The sequence below is a fragment of the Ailuropoda melanoleuca genome, chromosome 5 (assembly GCF_002007445.2).
Source record: "Ailuropoda melanoleuca isolate Jingjing chromosome 5, ASM200744v2, whole genome shotgun sequence".
NCBI lineage: Eukaryota > Metazoa > Chordata > Mammalia > Carnivora > Ursidae > Ailuropoda > Ailuropoda melanoleuca.
This window is the reverse complement of record NC_048222.1, coordinates 83,573,948-83,596,583: the sequence shown is the minus strand read 5'-3', so window position 1 is coordinate 83,596,583 and position 22,636 is coordinate 83,573,948. Positions and strand designations below refer to the sequence as shown.

At 33.2% G+C, this 22,636-nt stretch overlaps 1 protein-coding gene across 3 annotated transcripts in view; it reads right to left on the bottom strand.

Annotated features, from left to right (window-relative positions):
- Positions 1-16,927: 16,927 nt before the first annotated feature.
- The window catches only part of GLRA3 (glycine receptor alpha 3), a 190,922-nt gene continuing 185,213 nt past the window's right edge, over positions 16,928-22,636 (bottom strand). For all 3 annotated transcript variants that reach the window (XM_002922632.3, XM_002922633.3, XM_019803155.2), the window contains one exon: positions 16,928-21,278. In XM_002922632.3, the coding sequence (XP_002922678.2) occupies positions 21,006-21,278 (273 nt within the window). In that variant the 3' untranslated portion in view covers positions 16,928-21,005. The remainder of the gene's footprint in view (positions 21,279-22,636) is intronic.

Below are 22,636 nucleotides of genomic sequence, written 5' to 3'. Positions count from 1 at the left end.
GTCAAGAAATTTTCCAGACTTAGATCAGTGCATGGCTGGTGAATTCAGGTTGGCTAGTTTGGAGTGCCCAGTCACGCTATTTTGAAGGTACTCTATTATAATAAAAGGAGTTTCTTCACAATTTAAGTGTTCTGATAAGAATTTAGGTGGAATAGGTCTCTGAACCAAAAGAAAAAAAAAAAAAGAAAATCGTTTTTTTCCTGGAAGAACAGCAAGTTTTATCGGCTTTCCTGCTTAATGAAGAAATCATTAGGCTTTCAAGGGGACAAGGCATTTTCCCCCCCAAGCATAGAATTTGATTGAAGTTGCGGGTTGTGTGTCCTGTTGAGTTCAGCTCTTGTTTCTCTTCATAAAACACCCACTTGAAAGCAGTAATAGTATTGAAAGACTTAATTTATGCTGTTCATTTTTTTTCTTCTGATTTTGCAATTTTAGTGTCAAGCGTGTATTTTCTTAGTTGCCTTTAACTTGCTGTTTTCATGCAAACTCTCACTTTCTCATTCAATCTTCAATTTTTTAGAGTCTTCCCATCATTTATTTATTCTGCCTTTTCTGATTTTGGACATTATTCCTGAGCAGTTACATAAAACATATATGTCACAGGAAAAAAAAATCTTTATAGTTGCCATATTACAAGTAGCATGGCAAGAAAAGACAAGGAGATTAAAAACAAACTGAAAGACCCAATCCAAAAAACTTAAATTAAAAAGTTCATAAATAAATTAACCTAAATTAACAATATTAACATAATACAAAACCTAAATTAACTGGTACCCACGTAAAGTAAAAAACCTTAATTAATGGGGTATATACGGATTTACTTTCTTGATTTAATATTCAGGAGGATACATAAATTAAGTATGTATGCTTGCTAGCTACGTACTTCTGAATCTCTATTTCTGTACAACAAACGTTGTATATAGAATGATCGCCTTTTGGCATTTAAATTTTCATCTTTTCAGACAATATAATTTTGCACTCTTACTGGATTATATTTACTGTAACAGAAAAGTGAAGTACCAAGTCTTTGAAAAATTTTCTATAGCAGTACTTAAATTAAAAAATTTCTTATATTAATACTCAATTTAAAAAAGGACACCCATTCTCCAAGCATATAGGTTAACACAGGTTAACTACATCTTGTTTATAGAGTATTTGCTTAGTAAATTATGTAATAATTCTAATACGTGGCAATCATATATTACTGACTTTGGATGGTCATATCGAGTAGCAGTGAATATATTTACATTATGGACAATGTTTTGGGTATCCCCAGTATATGATAACTATGTTTTAAAATGTATATTTCAATCTTATAATTTGACTAATAATGCAGATATGACTCAATCCCAATGAATCTGAAGAGCATGATGCCTGGATCCTTTCCATATTACAGTTGGGAATGATGTATGATCTACAATATCTTAAATTATCTTCTTATCAACTAAAAGACTCTGTTTAACAAGGAAAACAAAACAGGACATAATTCTCATAAATATGAGGTGATGAAAAATCAACGATTGTTTTTTACATTTGAACACTTTATACTCATACTGAATGCTTTTCTGAGTTAAGTGTTTGGTTAAATCAAATTTTGAATTGCTACTTTTAGAGTCTTGTAAACTGAATTGATTGACCATTTAAGCCCAAACAGTTGAACCATGTTTGCTTGTAGATGGCATTTTTACCTATCTATTGTTGCCCAGAAGAGTACTCTGCACAACGTGGTCTCAGCAGTTCTGTTCACTGTATTTCTAAATGCTATAACAAAAACCCACAACAACTGTTGTATTCATACAGTGGGATATTATTCTGCTGCGAAAAAGGAGTAAAATACTGATTCATGCTACAACATGGATGAACCTTGAAGAGAGTATGCTAAGTGAAAAGAGCCAGACACAAAAAGCCACATACTGTAGAATTTAATTTATGTGAAGTGTTCAGAATAGGCAAATCCATAGAGACAGTGGTTGCCAATGGATAGGAGAGGAAGAGAAAGAAATGCAAGAGTAAGTGATAATGGTAGGGAGTTTCTTTTCAAGGTGATAGAATGTTCCGGAATCAATGATGGTGGTTACATAACTGTGATTATACTAAAAACCACTGAGTTGTACATTTTATTTTATTTTTAATGATTTTATTTATTTATTTTGAGAGAGAGCACGAGTTGAGGGGAGGGGCAGAGGGAAAGGGAGAAGCAGACTCCCGCGTGATCAGGGAGCCTGACTAGATCCCAGGACCCCGGGACAATGACCTGAGCCAAAGGCAGACGCTTAACTAACTGAACCCCCCAGGCACCTGAGTTCTACATTTTAATTATGATATGTGAATGACATCTCAAAGATGTTATAAAATTTAGAGCTTCAAGTCTTCAAGTTTTATTAAGCACTGATTAATACAATGTGTCTCGTCTATCTTTTTTGCAATTTATTCTTAAGAATGTGTTTTTCTTAGAGGAAAATATACGACGTGATAGATGGGTTAATTAACTTGATTGTGGGAATCGTTTCACAATGTACACTTTATATTAAATTGGCACATTGTACACACATTGTACCTTTTTTTCTGCCTGCTGGGGCCTTTACTCACATTAGATACTTTAAACATATTACATTGTTAAATATATCTAGTAAGACAAAAGAAAAATGAGAAGCTTAGAAAATTGTAGTTGTTGAGAGGGGACTGGCAAAGTATAGATAAATGATAAGGAAACAGCTTAGTGAGAAGGAACATGAAGGTAAGAGGAAGATATTGTGAGAATTTCTTCTATGCTTCTAAATGCCATCTTAGCTTTTGGAACATAGACATCTTTTCTCATATTAGAACTTCTCTGCTTAAATAAGAAATATTCAGGGCACAATAAAAACAAAACAAAACAAAAAGACAACGAATGTGTTTTTCTGTGCCGATCATTGTACTAGAGATGTGAACTGAAAATCCTTTAATCAGGCTATGATTGAAGTAGTTGGAGAAAAAACTGAACTTCAGATACACCCTAGCAATGATATTGATGGTAGCTTTGAGTTATAATGACCTGTTTTAATAAATTAAAGATGTATATATGGTTACCTAATTTAATTTATGTGCATGTGCAAAATAAAATAGAAGTGCTATATTTAAATGGCCATAGGTGGAGTTGTAATAGACTAACATACGCCATAGTGGGACCTGGTTTGAGTTCCATGTCTGTGGAAATACAACTCCACATTCTGCAACTTGCTCTGTGTCAAGGATCTTCATATGAGCAAGAATGGGACAGGCAACCCCTGACATCTAATGCTCTTGCCATAAGTTTTTACCTGGTCCCATTTTATTTTGGTGGCGTGACTGGTGAATAATGGGGTTAAGTCCTCTTACATGGATATTTCATCCCTCTTACAATTACTTCTGCTGGTTGAGCTATTTATTAACTATTCCTTTACATGTAAGTGGTTGAGTCTCACCAATGACATTATTATTAGTATAGCTGAGGGTTTTCCCCCTTTCCCAAATGAAACCATAATGTTTTATGTATTTGTTTGGATAGGACAAATAAACTTTTTGCTATTTGTATAGTCCCTTTCTAGGAAGCCTCCAACTGAGTGCTATTCCTGCAGTCTTCTTGATATTTTCTCACACACAGATTGCATGCCATACTAGATCTATACTAGGTGACTCTCTTAGCTTATGAAACCAGTACTGGTTGCCTAAACCAAATCAGAACGACTCATAAAGTGGCTAACAGGTTAAGAGGTAACCTAAATGCAAAACTCTGCTCAATAGAAGGAGACTATATTGGAATGTGACTGACTGAACCTATTAAATTCTCGCTTTGGGGAGTGACTAGGGGACTGATGGGGAGATTAGCATTTGGTAATGGGAACAGAACTGAAAGACAGTATAGAGAAAAAACAAGTGCAGAGAAGCCATTATACTTAGAGAAACAACTAGGAAAGAGACTCAGTTGTTACTCACAGGAGCATTTGGAAGTAAAGACACAGGATGCTTGAGGCCCACAGCCATGAAATCATGAGCCATGGAGCATGGGAAGCAGGGTATGTCTGCTGTGAGGGTATGACCAAATAGTTATTTATTGCTAGTGTTTTGGCGTATATTTTGAATAACTTTCCAATGTCTAGAACTATTGGCTTTGCAGCATTACTCATTCCACAAGTACTTATCAAATGCCTATGTGCCAAGTGCATATTCTAAATGGGGGATTCATTAGTGAACAGGAGAGCTCTCATCCTTGTGGAGTTTATATTGCCATGGCCAAGATTATTTTCGTAATTTTCTCCATATCTGTATAATAAACTTTTATTGCCTGAATTAACACAAGTGTGCCTTTGTTCCTTGCAATCTGAAAAAGTCAAGTAAAAATGCTGTTCCTGTTTCATTTCACAGGCATTATTTTAAAGTCGTGTTTTTGTTTGGTTTTTGTTTTTTTGTTTTTTTTAACAAATATCAATTTATTAAATTTTTACAACAATTCAGGAAATATTTGAATTTTACAGCAAAAAAAGACAAACAATGATTTGCCTAAATAGACAGTGACGGCCGTACCTTCTTTTACTAGCAGATGGTGCAACCAAGTTTTTAATTTGGGTAGTCTGGCTTCCACGTTCATGTTCTTCATCACTTGTATACACTGCCTTTTAAAATGCTTGTGGTAGAATTCCCTTTGTGTTCTAAGTAATTACATTTATATGGATATGATTCTTCTAATCTAGTGCTCATCTTGCATCTCCTAATTAATTGTATTTTTCTTGAGGACAGGGTTTCTATTCATCGCAGCCACCCATGGCTAAGGGACTATAAATATTATGGGATGATGAGATGATAATGCTACTGGTTATGTTGGTCACCACTTATATCAGAAGGCAATCATTGTTCTTCCTTGACATCTTTCCAGAACCATCAATCATGAATGGAGCACAGATTACCATATACAGTAGCATCATGGTGAATCACAGTACTTCTCCGAGGGATGTACATATTAACATATCTTTTATAGACCATAAGCTCTGAGTCACAGGGGTGAACTGACATAACACAACTAGCCTCCAGGTACTACAGTAATTCTTCTGAAAGATGACTTATGTTGTTTGTTATATAATATCATTGAGACAGTCTCCCACATTATTTTTACCTCTGTTACATGGTATATCTATATTGGTTTAAGTCCCATTCTTTTTTGCATTTTCTTTGTGTTATTTTATTATGCAGAATTGTGTGATATAGTTGAAAACAGTTGATCATTAAAATCCATATACGACATCCAGTTGACCTTACTCTGCCTCCTCCCTTATTAACAGTGATAGACACCAAACACAAAGTATCATAGTCACACTAAATTACTTATACACGTATATCAAATATGATCTGTCTTCTCATTTCTTTGTTTCAACATATTGAATTTGGATGTAATTCATCAAGATCCGCAAATCTACCACAGATGTTTTTTTATATTTACCAATAGCGCCAACGGAACAGTTTGTTAAAATTCACAGTTGAACATATTTCATTGAAATTCCCTGGTGCCAAAAGATCAAAATGTTCGAGATGCTGCAGGTGGCTTTCAAATTTATTCCCTGAGGTATGAATCTGTTACCAAGGAAACATTTTGCAAATGTTAGTAAAGCTCTCACTTGCTTGCTTTTTCACACATCCCTGTGGTGTGTGTGTGTGTGCTGAGCCCATTTCACAGAGTGCAGCTTCCATCCTCGCTATAAATACATTATAGCCCCACAAGGAACTAAGCAGAATTATCTGGGAGAAAATTCTTCTGGTTTTTCTTTTCAGTGGGAAAGCAAAAAATAGAGGATAACACTAAGTAGAGATGGCTTTACCAACTCAAAAAAATCTTGAGTGAGAGGGATGGAGGGAATTTGGAGAAAACAAAACAAAGCAAAAATCAGCAAGTGTAATGGTAACGATATTTAAACTAAATCACACTAAATAATCTGGATAATTGTAAATTTGAATGTTGATAATTCTGGGAACAATGTGACACTCTGGCAAATAAGATATTATTTTATATTTTTAAATGATCTTAACCACATTAAGCATTCGCTACAAAAATTTATTAACTACCTTGTGATCCAGATTCTTTTCTACTCTCAAATTCTCAACTTCAGCACATGAATAGACACAAATTCTGAATGCGAGAAGTATCTGGTACACTAAAATGCACTGTTTTGTGTATTTTCAAAAGGTAATTTAACTCTAATATAATCTTATAAAAGAAGTTTTTAAGGAAACTAGGCTATGAGCACACTGACAATTCATTATATGCCTCAATTTCTACAATAACCAACATTTGGTAATTTGCTATAATTTAATACTTTATAAAACAGCCATGCATTAATTGATCACTCACCAGATAAGTGCTTGATGCTGCAGTTACAAAAATAACATTTGGCTCCTACTCTGAAGAATGCAGTTAGTTCTAGCACGAACATGTAAACAGATGACTGATAGTCGTGTGGTATTAGAGATGAATTAGAGAGAACGTGTGGGTTTTCTATTGATCCTGATCCTTATTACTAAACTTTTAACTCCATCAATAGGGAGATTGTATAAAATATGAGTCTTGTTGTATATGAAGAACAACTTATTCATGGTTTCATGCCTGGAGTGACATTTACATGCTTTAGGGAAAGGGCTAGGTGACTGAACAGGTCTAGTACTAGGTAGAAGGCCATGACTTTCAGCATTTATAAAAAAGGAGAATGCACATAGTTTTGGCCTTGAGCCCTCTTTTTTCACTCCTGATTTTTTTCCCCACAGAGGGCTAGAGAAAATTAATCTGCTGCAGAGGTCATTGAACTACTGCTAGATCACCCCCAAGGTTTAGATTGATTGTACATGAACCAATTGTCTCATTTAGCATGGTACGCATTGAGTAGAGACCCTGAACTAAATTAATCTCCCCTAAATTCTAAATCTGAGGATGACACAGGGCAAGTATGAATTTAAAAGAGGCACACAAAGATAACATATTTATCTTGGAACATTCCAATTAAGCTCTACTTGACATTGTTGTAATAGTTTCTAAATTACCGGAGTCGTATAAGAATTATTTTATTCATTGAAACACCCTTGGCATTTATTTCAACCATGACTATCTTTTGATTTATGTGCTTGCTTCTCGGATTTTGAAAATGGCCACTAAGCAGAGTTTATAAACTGCACAAACATCTTAAGGAAATGTTATTATTGTTATTTTTAAAGATTTTATTTATTTATTTGACGGAGAGACAGACAGCCAGTGAGAGAGGGAACACAAGCAGGGGGAGTGGGAGAGGAAGAAGCAGGCTCCCAGCAGAGGAGCCTGACGTGGGGCTCGATCCCAGAACGCCAGGATCACGCCCTGAGCCGAAGGCAGACACTTAACGACTGCACCACCCAGGCGCCCCAGGAAATGTTATTATTAATAAATAAATAAATAGAAACTGAAAATAAACTCATAGTTTCGACATTTATACTCTACATCAAACAAGCAATAAAAATGTCATGAATTTATTGAAGAATAAATACATACTTCAATAAAGATATAAGGGTGAATAATGAACACAGAGTCATCCAAAAACTTTTAAACATTAATTCAATTGAAAAAACTTCATGTTCACACTCTTTAATACACGTTTCTCTGTATTACAATTTAACAGACTCAGCATGATTTTCGGGGCTGATGCCAACTCCTGTGTTTTTCAATTATTCTGATAGGAGGAGTGGATTATTGATCACTTTTCTTCCTAAATTATGATTTTACCATGGACAAAAAATGTTGATTTATAACATATTTTGTTTTTCTTTGAATTGAAGAATAGAGATGAATCAAAGAATTTTATCCAAATGCTTTTCAAAATTAGACATTCATGCATGAGATAAAAGTTTGTAATGTCCAATTAAAATATTTCTATTTCTACTGTTAAATAGAAATTGAGTAGTATTCCATTGTATATATACACCACAGGATAAAGAAGATATCTATATCTTCAATGAAATGTTAGTCATAAAGAAGAATGAAATCCTGCCATTCGCAGTGACATGGATGGAGCTAGAGTATTAGGCTAAATGAAATAAGTCAGTCAGAGAAAGACAAATACCATGTGATTTCACTCATATGTGGAATTTAAGAGACAGAATAGATGAACACAGAGGAAAAAAAGGGGGGGGCAAACCAAGAAACAGACTCTAAACTATAGAGAACGAACTGATGGTTACCAGAGGGGAGGTAGGTTGTGGTTGGATGAAATAGGTGATGGGGATTAAGGAGGGCACTTGTGATGAGCACTGGGTGTTGTGAGGAAGTGTTGGATCATTATATCGTGCACGGGAAACTAATATTACACTGTATGTTAACTAACTGGAATTTAAATTTGAAGATGAGCAAAATTCATTTCTTTGGCTTCAATATTATTCCATTTTTATTTGGGAATTTGGGAATTTATGCAAATGACATCATTGAGGTGAATTCATTCAACTGACTAAAAAAGCTAGAAGATGATGTTAAGAAACAGTTGAAAGTAGCAATCTGAATTCTCTTATTACACTATAGCTGAGTGATTATGACATTGTGGTTGTAAATAAGTATTATAATATCACAGAATTCCGATTATCCCAATGCTGGGTAGTGTTACTTCATTAAAAAACCCAAATTTTATTTTGTGGAATACACATAATTATTTAAATTTGATGAAAAACATGGTGCTAATTTGAAGCAGTTCTTTCTCTGAATAGAAGCTGTCAAGTTTATTAAATTTGAATTAATTGGATATTCCATGGCTTTGTAATGAGATAAGGTACTAATTAGAACCCTACATTTAACTTGGAAACATACATGTGTTTTGACCTTGGGGAAGAGATAAGAGAAAAGGAGATAACAGAAAAGTAATATTTTAGCAAATAGAGGTAGAGAGAGAAATAAAGAGAGAGAGAAGAGGAGTGGAGAGAGAGAGAAAGCACTGATAGCATTCCTTATTTTTAATTTTTTTTAGCATTTTATTGTGATTGTGTACTTGTACTTTGCCTGAGGAGAACATTCCAACAAGGTTTACAATGTTGTATGTTTCCATTGCTGGACATTTTGTGTACTGAATTTTTTTTCCTTTTAAAAATTCTGATGAACACATTAGAAAAATAAATAGAAATAGAAATTAAAATAAAATAGCCATATATTGAAAGACAGAAAGAAATAGTAAAAGGAAACATCTACAGCTTTGCTTTTGTGGTTTAAATAACACAATTAACACTATTGCTACCTTGAAGGTAGAGATTTTAAATCATATATTGAAATAGGAGAACTACAGGATATAGTCGAACTACAACTTGGTCATCTTGACAACATTTTAATTTCCCATGGATTATTTTATCTTAAATATTTGGCATGCTGGGACCATGTCTTCTACAGTATTAGTGGTTAGTTAACTCAGTCAAGAAATTAAGCCAATTATGTCACTGTTTAAAGATGGAGGATTTTCACATGCTCGGATAATGGAGACACTAAGGAAGAATGTACCTTATCTCTTCTTTCCTTTCATGTAAAGTTGTCTCTGCATCTAGCCCTCCCAGCCTTCAGCATCCAGGCAGGAGGGGAAGATTAAGTTGACATAAAATGAAGCAGGGAGAAGAGGAACATGAACTTACTGTTAGGGTGTGAGAGGTGATGAGAATCCCTGCACATGTTTTCTTGACTTCACAATTATTGCCTATCCTCAGCAGTGGACTGTATTTATGCTTCTTAAATTAGCTCAGAGAGAGACTGCATGGTTCCCAGCACTTGTTAGACATTTCCACCAAGAACCCTTACTGAAATTGGAATGGAATTGGAAAACAAAATGGTACCTGTAGCAGATTTTCTTCTATAATACCACAGTTTCCTTTCTGTTTCTGTTTCATATTTTATAATCATTTTAACTTTACATTTCTTTCATGACATAGGTTTCTCAAACTTTATGGTAAAGTTGTCAATCCAGGAAGATGCTAATATTTATCTTGGAACTTCTGATCCCAGTAATCCAGGGCCCTCTTACCTTACTTAGTTTGAAGATCAAGAACAAGGATGACCTGAGAGAGTAGTATTAGCTCTGGTTTCAGTAGTTACTAGGGTCAGTAACATTGAGCACAATTGTCTTATATCTTCAGGCTCCATTCTATCACTAGTAAAGTAAGGGTTTTAAGCAGGTTATCCCTCAACACCCTATTTAATAAAGGTGTTAAACAGCAGAATTACATTGACTCGTATAATTTCTTAAAACTGTAAATACTTCTTATGCCAAAATATCACCCTCAATCATTAGTGAAATTAAACTTATCATTTTAAATGACTTTATGATTCCCAAACCAATGAGAGGGAGCCATCTTGTGGTTTAGGCCCAGAGTGGCTTACATTTATTAGAAAAGAATGTATAATCTGCGAAAATATAATAGCCTTGCATACCTTATGAATGTGATCAAAAATTTTTAATTTATAGGTAATTCTTAAAAACTCCAATTATGAGTATAAATAATGGTTCTTTAGACAATTTGGGGGACTTGCTCAAAACTAAGGGTACGTAGCGCATAGGATGTTAACTGCTTGTGATGTATTTTGTGAAAACCTTCTGGTATGTACTGAGTTAGTAGTTTTAATGATTACAGAAGATACCAAAGGGTTTTTGGCCTTCTCACTTAGAAATAACAGAATAATGATATTAAAATAGATACTTGCATATTACTTCTTATGTTTTGTAATTATACTTCTAAGTCATAAGAATCAAACTTTTTGATCTGTTAGGGATTTAAATATGCTAATTATGGGATATGAGCCTGTCAGATTTTATTGCTTAGGAACCTAATATATAACATATATTAAAAGGAATGCATGTTTTATATAAAAACAATGTAAAGTTATTACAAATACACTCACAATGTTAAATACTATCACATTAATATTACTTGTTAAAGTTTCCTTTTAGAAACTAAATTATATTGTCCATTAGGTAAATAGATCATATGAACATAGTGTCTGCAGGTGTATTTCTTTATGATATAAAATCACATCTTTTTTCATTAGTTAACTTTCACAGACAATATGGAAACAACATCTCGAACATAACCAATTCAGCAGCTAAATGGGTTCAGATTTTATAGATTCAAGGTAAATTACAAAGAATATACAATCTCTGTTTCTCAGTCTTTTTTTTTTACTTTGAAAAGGGAAAAAACCCAAATAACTGGAACTGGAAAAATATTTTAATTTGCTCTATGCAACTTATGAATTTCCACAATTTTAGAAAAGATTGAGTTTTATTTAGAGATTATTGATTACTTAAGAATAATATAAACTCTACATAAAATAACCCTCTTGCCCATGACACATGGTTCCTGCAGATGTTATTTCCTTCCTTGCTTTGCTCCTGAATGTAAAAGAAGCTTTCCTGTTTGCCACCCCTTGAGGTTTTCACCGCCTAATCAGTAAAGACTCAAAAAGATCTGTTGATGATGATTAGGAGAACAAAGGAAACAGCCAGAGATAACAATATTATCAGGTAGACTTGCAGTGCCCATCCTAGTATTTATTAAATAACAATATGCAAGATTAAAACTATATTTATTTCAAGGGATTTAATAAACTATTAGCAACCACGTTCTGGCAATGAAAAAAAAATAAATCTATGCCTTTGGTTTTCCACTCTGTTTTAAATATTTCAGAAATTTGAACAAATGCACTTTGTTTCCTATTTATATTTCATATCATATTTTGTTTTTTATTAGCTACTTAACAAATATAATGTCACACTAGTAAGAATGAACTTTCATTGAGTAAATATTGCAAACAAGGTCAATTGGTATGAAATCACTTTTTTGGGAGAAGTGATTGTTTCAAAAAAGACCCTATAAATCCATAAATGCAATTATTTCTGTAACCAATCCTTTAGAAAAGCTTCATTTTTTTTTCAGAAGAAAATGGAATCTGACATCTGAAACTGAAAACAGAAAGAGTGAATTTTACGGATGACTTAAAAACAGAGACCTGCTTGGAAGACTAGAGTCATTAGGTTACACAAGTGAACATTATCATTTGATTTCTATCTGGTATTCCTTGTTTGAAGAATACATTTTAGGACAAGTCATTTCTCATGTCACAAAATGGACTATGAGTGAGACTTCTCTCCCCACCCAGCTTCCAGTCAGCCATGTGCTGGAGTGAATTTTTTAGAGAGGCCACTGTGGCATAAAGAACATCTACTGAGGGGGGCCTTGGGTGGCTCCACCAGTTAAGCATCTGCCTTCGGCTCAGCTCCTGATCCCAGAGTCTTGGGATCGAGCCCCGCATCGGGCTCCATGCTCCGTGCTCCGTGGGGAGACTGCTTATCCTTCTCCCTCTGCCTCTCTCTCTTTATGTCTCTCATGAATAAATGAATAAAATCTTAAAAAAAAAATCTACTGAGGTAACTTAATTTTTGACATGGAGACAAAACTAAGGAAGCAAAAAACCAAAATACCTACTATTTTAGTATACTGTAGTTCAGTAATGATGGCTTCCTTTCAATTTAAGATTTCCAAGGATGGTTCATTAAAAATGTAAACTGTACAAAGTTACAAAAAATATATATTTAGAAAATAAGTTTCTCAAGGAAGAAAGCAATGGTCAGCAAGAGTAAACTGGGATAAAATATCTGGAGAAAAACAACCAACTTAGTAGTATTGAAATGGTGGCTATAAATGAGAATAATGAAAATATTTTAAATCCTGGTAGTACACACTGATTTTTAAAAATCGGAGTTTACCAAAAAGCTGCAGTCACATTATGCTTACTCATGTACATTTTGTTTAAGCAACTATCCCCTCTAGCACTTGCACTTACAGATGACCTTGCCTAATTCTATGGAAGCATTCAGTCAAGAATTGGCTGACATTGTATGACTATTCAAGTAGTTAGTGAAGGCCGACTCATCAAGGAAAATCATAATGTCAACTTAGCACGGAATTTTCAATCTATCAATTTTCCTCAACCTTATGCAGCCAATAAATATCTGAAATTCTGTAAAGTATTGTTAATATAAATTATAGGTGCTCCAAAAATGAGAGACTAATTTTCACATACCACATTGCAATATTTTCTTGAAACTTTTTACACATTACTTTTCCTCTTATTTCTTTACCACTAAACTCCAGTCTTCTCATGTAGAGGAAAAAAATTCCAAATTAAAAAACAAAAACAAAAACCCGAAAAACAACAAAACACCAATGTTCCATTCTGAAATAGTCCTTATGGGCTAGTGAGGTAAAAGTGGTTTATTCAATAAATAGATTTTAAGGAAAAGGTTTTCAAATAAAAAATTATAAATATGATAATTTCAAATCATTTTTCTAGATAGTTACACATCTCTCATTTTATTTTGAGTAGAAAAGCTCCGTTCACCTTTTCCCTTATACTTTTCCTATAATGGAGTGCATATATGAAAGCTTTTCTGCATGATATATAACTGAGTTTGTGACCTAAGTGTGATAGTTTCTGTCAGAACAGAAATCTAGTATGACTTTTATCAGGAAAACAACACGATCCTTTGATAAAATTTGATCTTTATAAAAATGGGACAAAAGAGGTATCCACATTCTTGAAAAGTGTTAATTTTTATTGGTTTTGATCACATTAGTTACAGTTACATGATAAATACCACATACCGTACAGGAGTTAATGACTCTGATTACAGAGTTTGTTAGTTGCACAATTGAACTAAAGACGGTATCATGAGAAACGAGTTGATAAAATCATGCATACGTTTTTAAATATGTTTTCAGCATAATGTCCTGAAAAAATATGACATCATCTTGACAGGAAGACAGACAGACATCAGACCCAGGAAGACATGTTTTAAATCTACAGAAAAATAGTTAACACCATAAAATAGCAATACTTTTTTTTTTTTTAGTAGTCTTTTAAACATTTTGGCTCACTAATAATAAAGTCACTGTATAAGATGGCACATTGAAGATATATGGCACATTTTCTTTTTCTTTTGTTTTCCACAGCATATTATATCATATTCATAAAATGGTGGGCTACTTCACTCTATCCCCCCCATATTATCATCTGTCATACACTAAAATATAAATTTAAGGAATTAAGGAATGGCTATTGCAAAATTCATAGAGATGAAAGTGAAGGAGTGCAAAATTATTCAAGCATGTTTAAACACAGTCTTACATCCAAATCCTTTCCTGGCCTTTAACCCACAGCTCCCTTCTCTTTGTTCACATTAACAAGCCAGGCTGGTTAATGTGTATGCTAGTGGGGCTGCCTGAAGGCCCCTTTGCTAAAACTACCTCAAGAGAGAAATCAACTATTAAAATAAAATAACTTAATTCATTATATTTTTATTGTAGCTTTACTCTAAAAATAGGATTTACATTTGGCTGATAGTTTTTTGAATGCAGATTATTTTTCAGGGTTTTATATAATATCTTTGTATGACGAAATATATTTTTAGGGACTTAATTTAAAATTATTGCTGTGTTATAGAAAGACATTTAAAGTTACTGCAAATAATTCCATAGAAATCTATATAGACAATTATTTTTATATTTCATTATTTATAAACCTGACAACGTCTCATCATTGTTTAACACATTAAGTGCATTTATAAATGGCTTAACTTAAGACTGAAGCTAGTTATTAAGGGGTTGAGAAAATGGTGCTGACTGAGCCTAAACATAGACAAAAGACTCTCCAGGGAATGGAGTACGCTTATTTTCAATTTAGGAAGTAAAAGTCATTTCTTTACAAAGATTAGCTTTCTTTTTTTTTTTTTTAAAGATTCTATTTATTTATTTGACAGAGACAGAGACAGCCAGCAAGAGAGGGAACACAAGCAGAGGGAGTGGGAGAGGAAGAAGCAGGCTCATAGCGGAGGAGCCTGATGTGGGGCTCGATCCCATAACGCCGGGATCACACCCTGAGCCGAAGGCAGACGCTTAACCGCTGTGCCACCCAGGCGCCCCCAAAGATTAGCTTTCTTTATCATTAGTTCTATGTCACCATGGAACAGGCTGCCTTCAGAGTAATGAGCTCCCTGTTACTGAAGAATCTTCGAAGAATGTGGGTAATTTGTATCAGGAATGTAATGGCGAAGATTCTGACATTGGGAGGAACGTTGATCTGAAACACCTCAAAGGTTTATTTTTTAATTCCAAGAATGCAAATGAGAGCTAAAATGAATTTGAAGGAAGAAAAAATTATAAAACAATTCAGGTTTAAATCGAGTCTTCTTAGAAAAACAGGTTTATGTATGTTCACGTCAATTGTTCTCACTCATGGAACTTTGCCAGTAATCCAGAATTTCATGTCTTACTCCAAACATACTGAATTCAGCACTTAGAACAATGGCAGATTTATAGAAGGTGTTTGACAAATATTTGTTTTGTCAGTGATTGGATTATAATCTTTTGTGTTGAATCTCAGCCTGTATATGTTTTTAAAGACGCATAAGGGATTCTGATGTATAGTCAGTGGTCAGAATCATTATTTTTTTAGAACAGTATTCTATCTCTTCTAAAATTCTCCTTTCCTTTTGCTTATGAGTAAACCATGAAAAATATTGAGAAAAATGCCTGTTAAGACATGAAATCATCCAGCATTACCGGTTATTACTAGTTGTCTTTTGGAAGAACGGTCTGACAAATATTTAGTCATTCTTCAAAGACAGTCCAAGTAGTGTTTTGGAATTCTATTGTTAATAGCTGGAGAATATTTTGACCCATATAGCTTGTTCATGTGTTGTCGAGGCAGAATATTATGCTTCCAACCTTGAGAGACGGCCAAAGCAAATGACTGCACTGCTCATATTTCCCACCAATCATTTATATGAAAACATATCACAAAATTATTAACCTTTGTCCAGAAAACTTGACTTCCTTTCAATATTCAATTTGAAGGATTTTATTCCATTAACAACCTATTAGAGTGCGTGTATGCACGCGTATGTGTGAATGCGTTTGTGCGTAGGAGGTGGAAAAGGAGAGAGACGAAGGCAGCATTAACATGGAGAGTGTAGAAGAAAATGAATGAGTAAGAGGATCTTTGCTATTAACTCGGGATTTCTCTTTCTATTGGTCTGATTTCTGGGAGAAGCTTCTCTGGTATATTTCCCCTGCCCTTGTTATTTGCAAATCCTGGGTAGTTACATTTTTTGCACAGGAGCTAATATCTTTGTCACGGAAAGATAAGCATCACTTTATTTCTTTTTTAAGTAATTGGAATAGAAGCTGCCTCCCTATGGAGGTTCACTGCTTAATATCAGTATGTTTCTGAAGAGAAATGGGGACTGGGATAAGAGTTTAATTTTAATGTTAATTATGTTAATACAATTCATAGTGTACATTGATCATTTACTCGTGAAGAGTGAATATAGCAATGAGATTATGGGACTGCTATATTTTACCACTCCGTGTAGGACCTGAACAAGAAAATAAAAGCCAATCTATCTGCTGAGAAAGACACCTCTTAGAAAGGAATAAAAGTGTGACTGGTATAATGGATATTTCATTCAATCAAGAGGGAACCTGTGTGTCCATATACATTGTATTTTCTAAAATACTGTATTAAAAATCACCAGATTGTCTTATAGCCACAAGCAGTAATTCTTACTTTAGCATCTCTTTGAAATGTCCAAGTGAATGAATTGATACACTTCAAGGCCTATAATATATATATCATGGAATCTAGAGTTGACTGTGTGCTTATTGAGAGGGACATGGTTATTTCTACACTGCTACGACGAAATGGAGAATGCAGTAAGGAATTATGAAGGCATCAAGGAGAACAAGACTTGGTTGTCATTATATTCAAAATTTTAGACTTTTATAGAATTCTAATCTTTAATTCATACCTTCACACTGCCCATTATTCAGATAAGTTCAGTTAAAGAAAGTGATCTTGTCAAAATTACTTGAAAAACTGTACCAGAGAGTCCTTTATTTTTGCTTGAGCAGATACAGTAATTGGGGTACAGTTTAAAGAGATATTAAAATTTGTCACTTAAAACAATTGTGCAATCTTTGTGACTAAATTCTTCTCTGAAATGCACATGAAGCCAGCAAGTGACGATGCACGTTTATAGTCCATCAGAACCGACTGTGCTGTTTCAGTACCTCTACAGTAGCAAGTAACAGTCCAGAAGCCAAGCAAAGGCAGTGAAATTATCTAGTTCCCAAACTGAATACCCAAATTAGAAAAGGTAGCTATCGTAACTGTGCTTAATAGGCGAGTGTAATTCAAAACACAAGGTTGCAATTATAAAGATACAAAAAATATTCTCTGAGTCACTAGACAATTCTTGGCCAATCTCAGTGGACTAAGATTACTATTCGTTTATAGGCTATTTTCTATGATTATATTTGTTTTGGCTAGATCATTAAAATACAAACCCCTGCAGTAGAAACCATCTTTTAATATGTTTAAACCCATCTCATTATTTTATAGTCTTTGCCTTGTCAGCATCAATGAATACTAATAGACTAAATGTAAGTTTATGCTGTATACATGGAATGGCTTGCTTTCTTTACTCGTTCAGCATCAACTAGATGAGAAATACAGATGGTATGTGCTGATAAATTTTGAGACGTTTTGCTATTACCTCTGTTGCAAAGTACATGAAATCTGTCTTGGAGTAAGAGACATGACCTCAAAGATTGTTAATGATTGATTGGTCTAAGGACTGTGGCACATTTTCAATCTAAGAGTTGCACTTTTAGGATGCTCAAGCTGTTAGGGATAGTTATGAATATCAGTATTGCCGATTTCCTACTTTTAATATGAGAGTAGTTTCTACTTTTAATATTGGTAATTCCCATATTCTCTGGAGTCCATTTCATGGAATGTGTACTTTATAGAAGAAAAGAAAATTTAACTATGTAACATTCAATCCTCTGAAGTGACTAGCAGGTTAGATTAATTATAGAATAAGATAAGTAGTCATACAATCTCTTAAACACAGCAGCTGGGGGGGAGGGCCAGGCTCTGCAGGTGAGAAACTGCTTTGGAGAAACAATGCGAAAGGTTAAGAAATTTTAAAGATCCTTGGCTTTCTTGCTTCTACAGTTTCTTTCTGGAATTTATTTCAAGTAGTAAAGAAAGTTCTAGATGTTCCCCACTATAGCTGGACTTCAATTCTAATGTTTGGAAAAGAAAGAAGTATGGCATGTATGTGCTAAGGTACAAGGTTTCCTAAAATTTCATATACTACAGAACCATAAATTTCAATGATTGAGATACATAATAATAAGAAAAATTGCAATAAACTGCACGTACAAAAGTTACAAACTTTCTAATGGGGCTACTTCAAAACACTTCATAATATCCGTGTTAGAATTCCACCTTGCATATGGGTGATTAGTGTATAGGTATGTATTTGAATTTTCTCACCATTAATAGTTTTCTGTTGGTTTGATTGAAATATTAGGGTGTGACACAGGGTTTACGGAGACAACTACTACCTTGAGATGCTAATTGTAAGGTAGTGTAGTTTTCCAGTTTTAAATAATCTGTAAGTGTTCATTCAAGGGGACACATTTCTTTAAACAGTTTGGATTCAGTCATACAAATACTGTCATTGTTGCCGTATGAGTCATGACCATCAGAATATTTCCTTGGTATAGTAAGAAAATGGCAAGTATGTATACCCAAGCAAAATATGATACTTTTAAGATAAGAAATTTCTACCATACCAGTGCTCCTCCTGACAAGTTGTCTTGTGGCTAGTATTTTTGCATTCTAAGTTTCAGGGATAAAAGAGACATTTTTTAATATTCTCAAATATGAAAACAAACGATGTCTGTGAATTTCTTTGGGGGAATAAGTTCATTACATTTCTGTTTGCTTCTGGCAGAATTCACTTAATTGAAACAATGATGGAGGACTTTTGAAATAAGATGTGTAAAGTACAGAAAAATGTATTCAAGTATTTCAGAGACATATTGAGACAATGCAGTTTATCATAACTTCAAACCACCCAGCTTATCCCCAGGGAACACGAACAACATATCTGGCTCTAATCTACCTTTAGTACAAGAATATATTCCCATGGTTTTGATTCATACACACCAAATGAAGAAGACTGTGTTCAACTTTCGGGCACAGAGTCCTCAAAGTAAGTAGAGTAACAATTTCTTCCAGTTGTGGCATTTGCATTTAACCACAAACATGATTTCCCCCCCTCATTGTGTTTTAACTTATTTATAAAGGAGGGCAGTTTGGTCTTTCACTAACAAAAATTGCTGAATATACATTATTTTTTCAAAAGTTTTTTTTAAAAACTACTATCAGATAGACCAAAGTTCAATAACATTGAGAAATTTTTAACTTTAAATGGCAGTTCTTGCTTTTAGTTTAAGAGTGGTTAAAGTTCAGAAAATAATGCCATTTGATCCAAAGACTGGCTTATTGTTTCCTCTTAAGTCTGAGTTAATTGTTTTCTTAATGTTTAAACCTTTCTCTGACAATCATTTGGCACATCGAGTTTCCATTTAGCAAATCTGATCAATAGTTAAACGTATCTAAAAAGCATTCTAGAACTTTTAAAAAATACAACAATACTGATAAAAAATAATGCAAAAAAACTGCAAAACTGAGAAAGAATCAGAGTCTGGTTCACTTTCATCAAGAACTCTGTCATATATTTGTACTTAATTGCACTGCATGAAATGAGTTAATGCCCCATTCCTGATAAAATAATTCCATGGGGTTGTTGATAAATTTTAAGTAAAAATTTTATTTAAAATTACTCACAGCTAGTGCATGGCATATATATTGAAATTATTAATTCAGAAATATAAAAACAACCAATCCTCATTTTATAGAAATGACTTATTTATATAATTTAGAATTAAAATCTTCCCTCCTTACATTTGGAGCTGAGAGTTTAAACCCATATAACTTTGATGGGAAACTGTTCTTATTTAAAAAATCTTTCATAAATCCATTTTTGTTTTAATTAAATTCATTTTTATCAAAATGTAAATACTACAATCCCATTGAATTTTAAAACCTCCTTCTAGGCTAAAATATAAAAATCTTACTGAACTTTGTTCAATTATATCAAAACATTAAACATAATTACGTACAGACAATTAAGCAGCTATTAAAAATCTAACAACACAAGGGTACTGGCTTGCATTTTGCAGTGTTTGGCAATAATTCAAAACACACAGCTATACCACTTATTTAGAAACAATGTTGTTGTTTTCAGTATTTCCATCTTCATTCATAGAGATATAAAGTTAAGAAAAGTAGATTTTGTATATAATATGATCTCTTAAGCCATTGGTTTTAAATTTCCAAAGAGGGAAATTTGTGTTCTAAACAATTAAATTTAGTATGTAAATGCTAAAATTTTTTTAATTTTAATTTTATAATTTGAATTTTTTGGTAGTATATAAGTTTTAATTTTATAATTTGATTTTTTTTTTGCTCTTACATAAGTTGATCCCATAGTATTTGTATGTACAATCCTCTATTACTGAGTTTTCTACTGAATTAATTGATTACTTTTCTGTTTTGTAGCTACAGTACAAGAAAATATTTTAAAGCCTCAAGGTACTGATTTTTAAAATCTTCAACATTTCCACTTTTTCCATTTATAAAGTTGATTGTGCAGATCTTACTTTTGTAAGATTTAATGTCATTGAACTGAAAACCTAGAATTTGCAAAGTAGTTTTCACATGTACTATTATGTGATATTATATAACAACACAAACACATTGGCAATAATACTTCCACTTACATGATATACTGTGAAAGGACAGATAATCTTAAATTAATATGAAATAGAATCCTCATCATATATATTTTTGTATCTATTAGAAGACTCTTAATCTGCCTTGTGACTTTGCATAGCATATCATAATAATACCTTCCCATATACCATTTTAGTATGATGGTCATCATTTGTACACCACACACACGTATACACACACCTGTGGCAAAGAAACTTTCTTTTGAATTGATCGTTTGCACTTGCATGCCCCCAGAGGCTCAATCTTATTGCTGATGAATATCCTCATGCCTAAGAATTTTATAGATAACCCAATAGAAAATATTAAAAATCAAAAAGGCTAATGGGAAACAGGCTCGTGAGATGGTGTCAATCTTCTTAGCTCTGTCGATAAAAACCTTCCTCATTTCATCAGGGCTTTTCGGCATTACCTGGACAGGATGGTTTGGGCCCTTTGGGGTCACACCATCTTTTGCTTGCAGACATGGTCCCATTCCATAGGCTGTGAAGCTGAATCGACTTTCCCTTACCTCATCATCCTGTCATAAGGAAAACATAAGAAAACACTTTAGTCATGGAATAGAGCATGTATTTCAGAATCATAACTAAAGCTTGATCATGAATAAATGTTACCATTATTGTAAAGAAAGATAGCTGAACTACATAAAGATTGAGTTGCTTTTTTTCCCCGTTTAAGTTTTATTGATTTATCCTGCTGCATCATATAAATGTGTCCAATAAGAAATATGAAACTCTCAACTAATATGTTTTATTGGGAAAACTACACATTCTGGTATTGTCTACATATTGTTAGAATATCTAAATAAATTGAGCAAGAAAAAGAACCTATTGGGATATTAAGTGTTATAAATTCATAACTAGGTTTTTTTTTTTTTTTACATTGTGTTTAAATGGATAAATATACGATGTCAAAGGGAAATATCAAGATCATTGACTGGATTTTTCTTTTTCATAGAAGCAAACTTTGAAGTTTATTTCCTATGATTTTTACATTACTTCATTGGAAAATAAAGTCTAGCTCAAGAACACTGCTTGGTTTTTGTTATCCGCACTTAATGTTACTTCTCTACATTAACCCATTGGGAAGACTATAAGATAGTCACATGTGCTAATTTACATGCAATTATTTTTCAGGTACATTGATTGAGTTGAAATTATGAATGAAATTTGGCAGAAATTTATTTCATATTAAAGACAATTGTTTAACTTATTATGTTCCGAAACTTATTATTTAACTTACTATGTTACTTTTCTCTTGAATGTTGCAAATTAAAGAATTCTCTGCATACGTATATAGGTACATGAAAAGAAAATCAAAATTTAAAAGAAAAACTAATGAGAATATGATAAATGAAATGTGTTTGTGACAGGAAAATATGGTATTTAGGAGTTTATAATGAAATTCATTAATGAGTAATTTAATTTAATGCAGTTATTTAGAATGTAACAGTAGATGATTGCCAATTAATTAGATTTTTTGCTACTAAAACCGAAAGTTTAGAAGATGACATTTTATAAGGTTGCTACAGCTCTCCCTTTATGAAAGTAATATAGGAGACAAAAGTAATTGGCTCAAATTCTTGAAAAATTATTTTGGGTCTGTGAAAGTAGAGGCTCAATGAACAGTATATTACAAAATATGAAAGTGAAAAATGGAAATTAAAATGGATTCTAAACATGAGAAGATGACCAAAGTTGATGTAATAATGTATAAAATCATTTTTTGGGGAATTATGGAGTAAGGCAATTTTACATGACAGAAGCAAATAATTATTGGAAAATAGATTAACCATAAGATATATGAGCAATTGAATTTTGAGGAAACAAGTCTGAAATACAAGCACATGATCCTAATAACACAGAACTGCTATTGGAG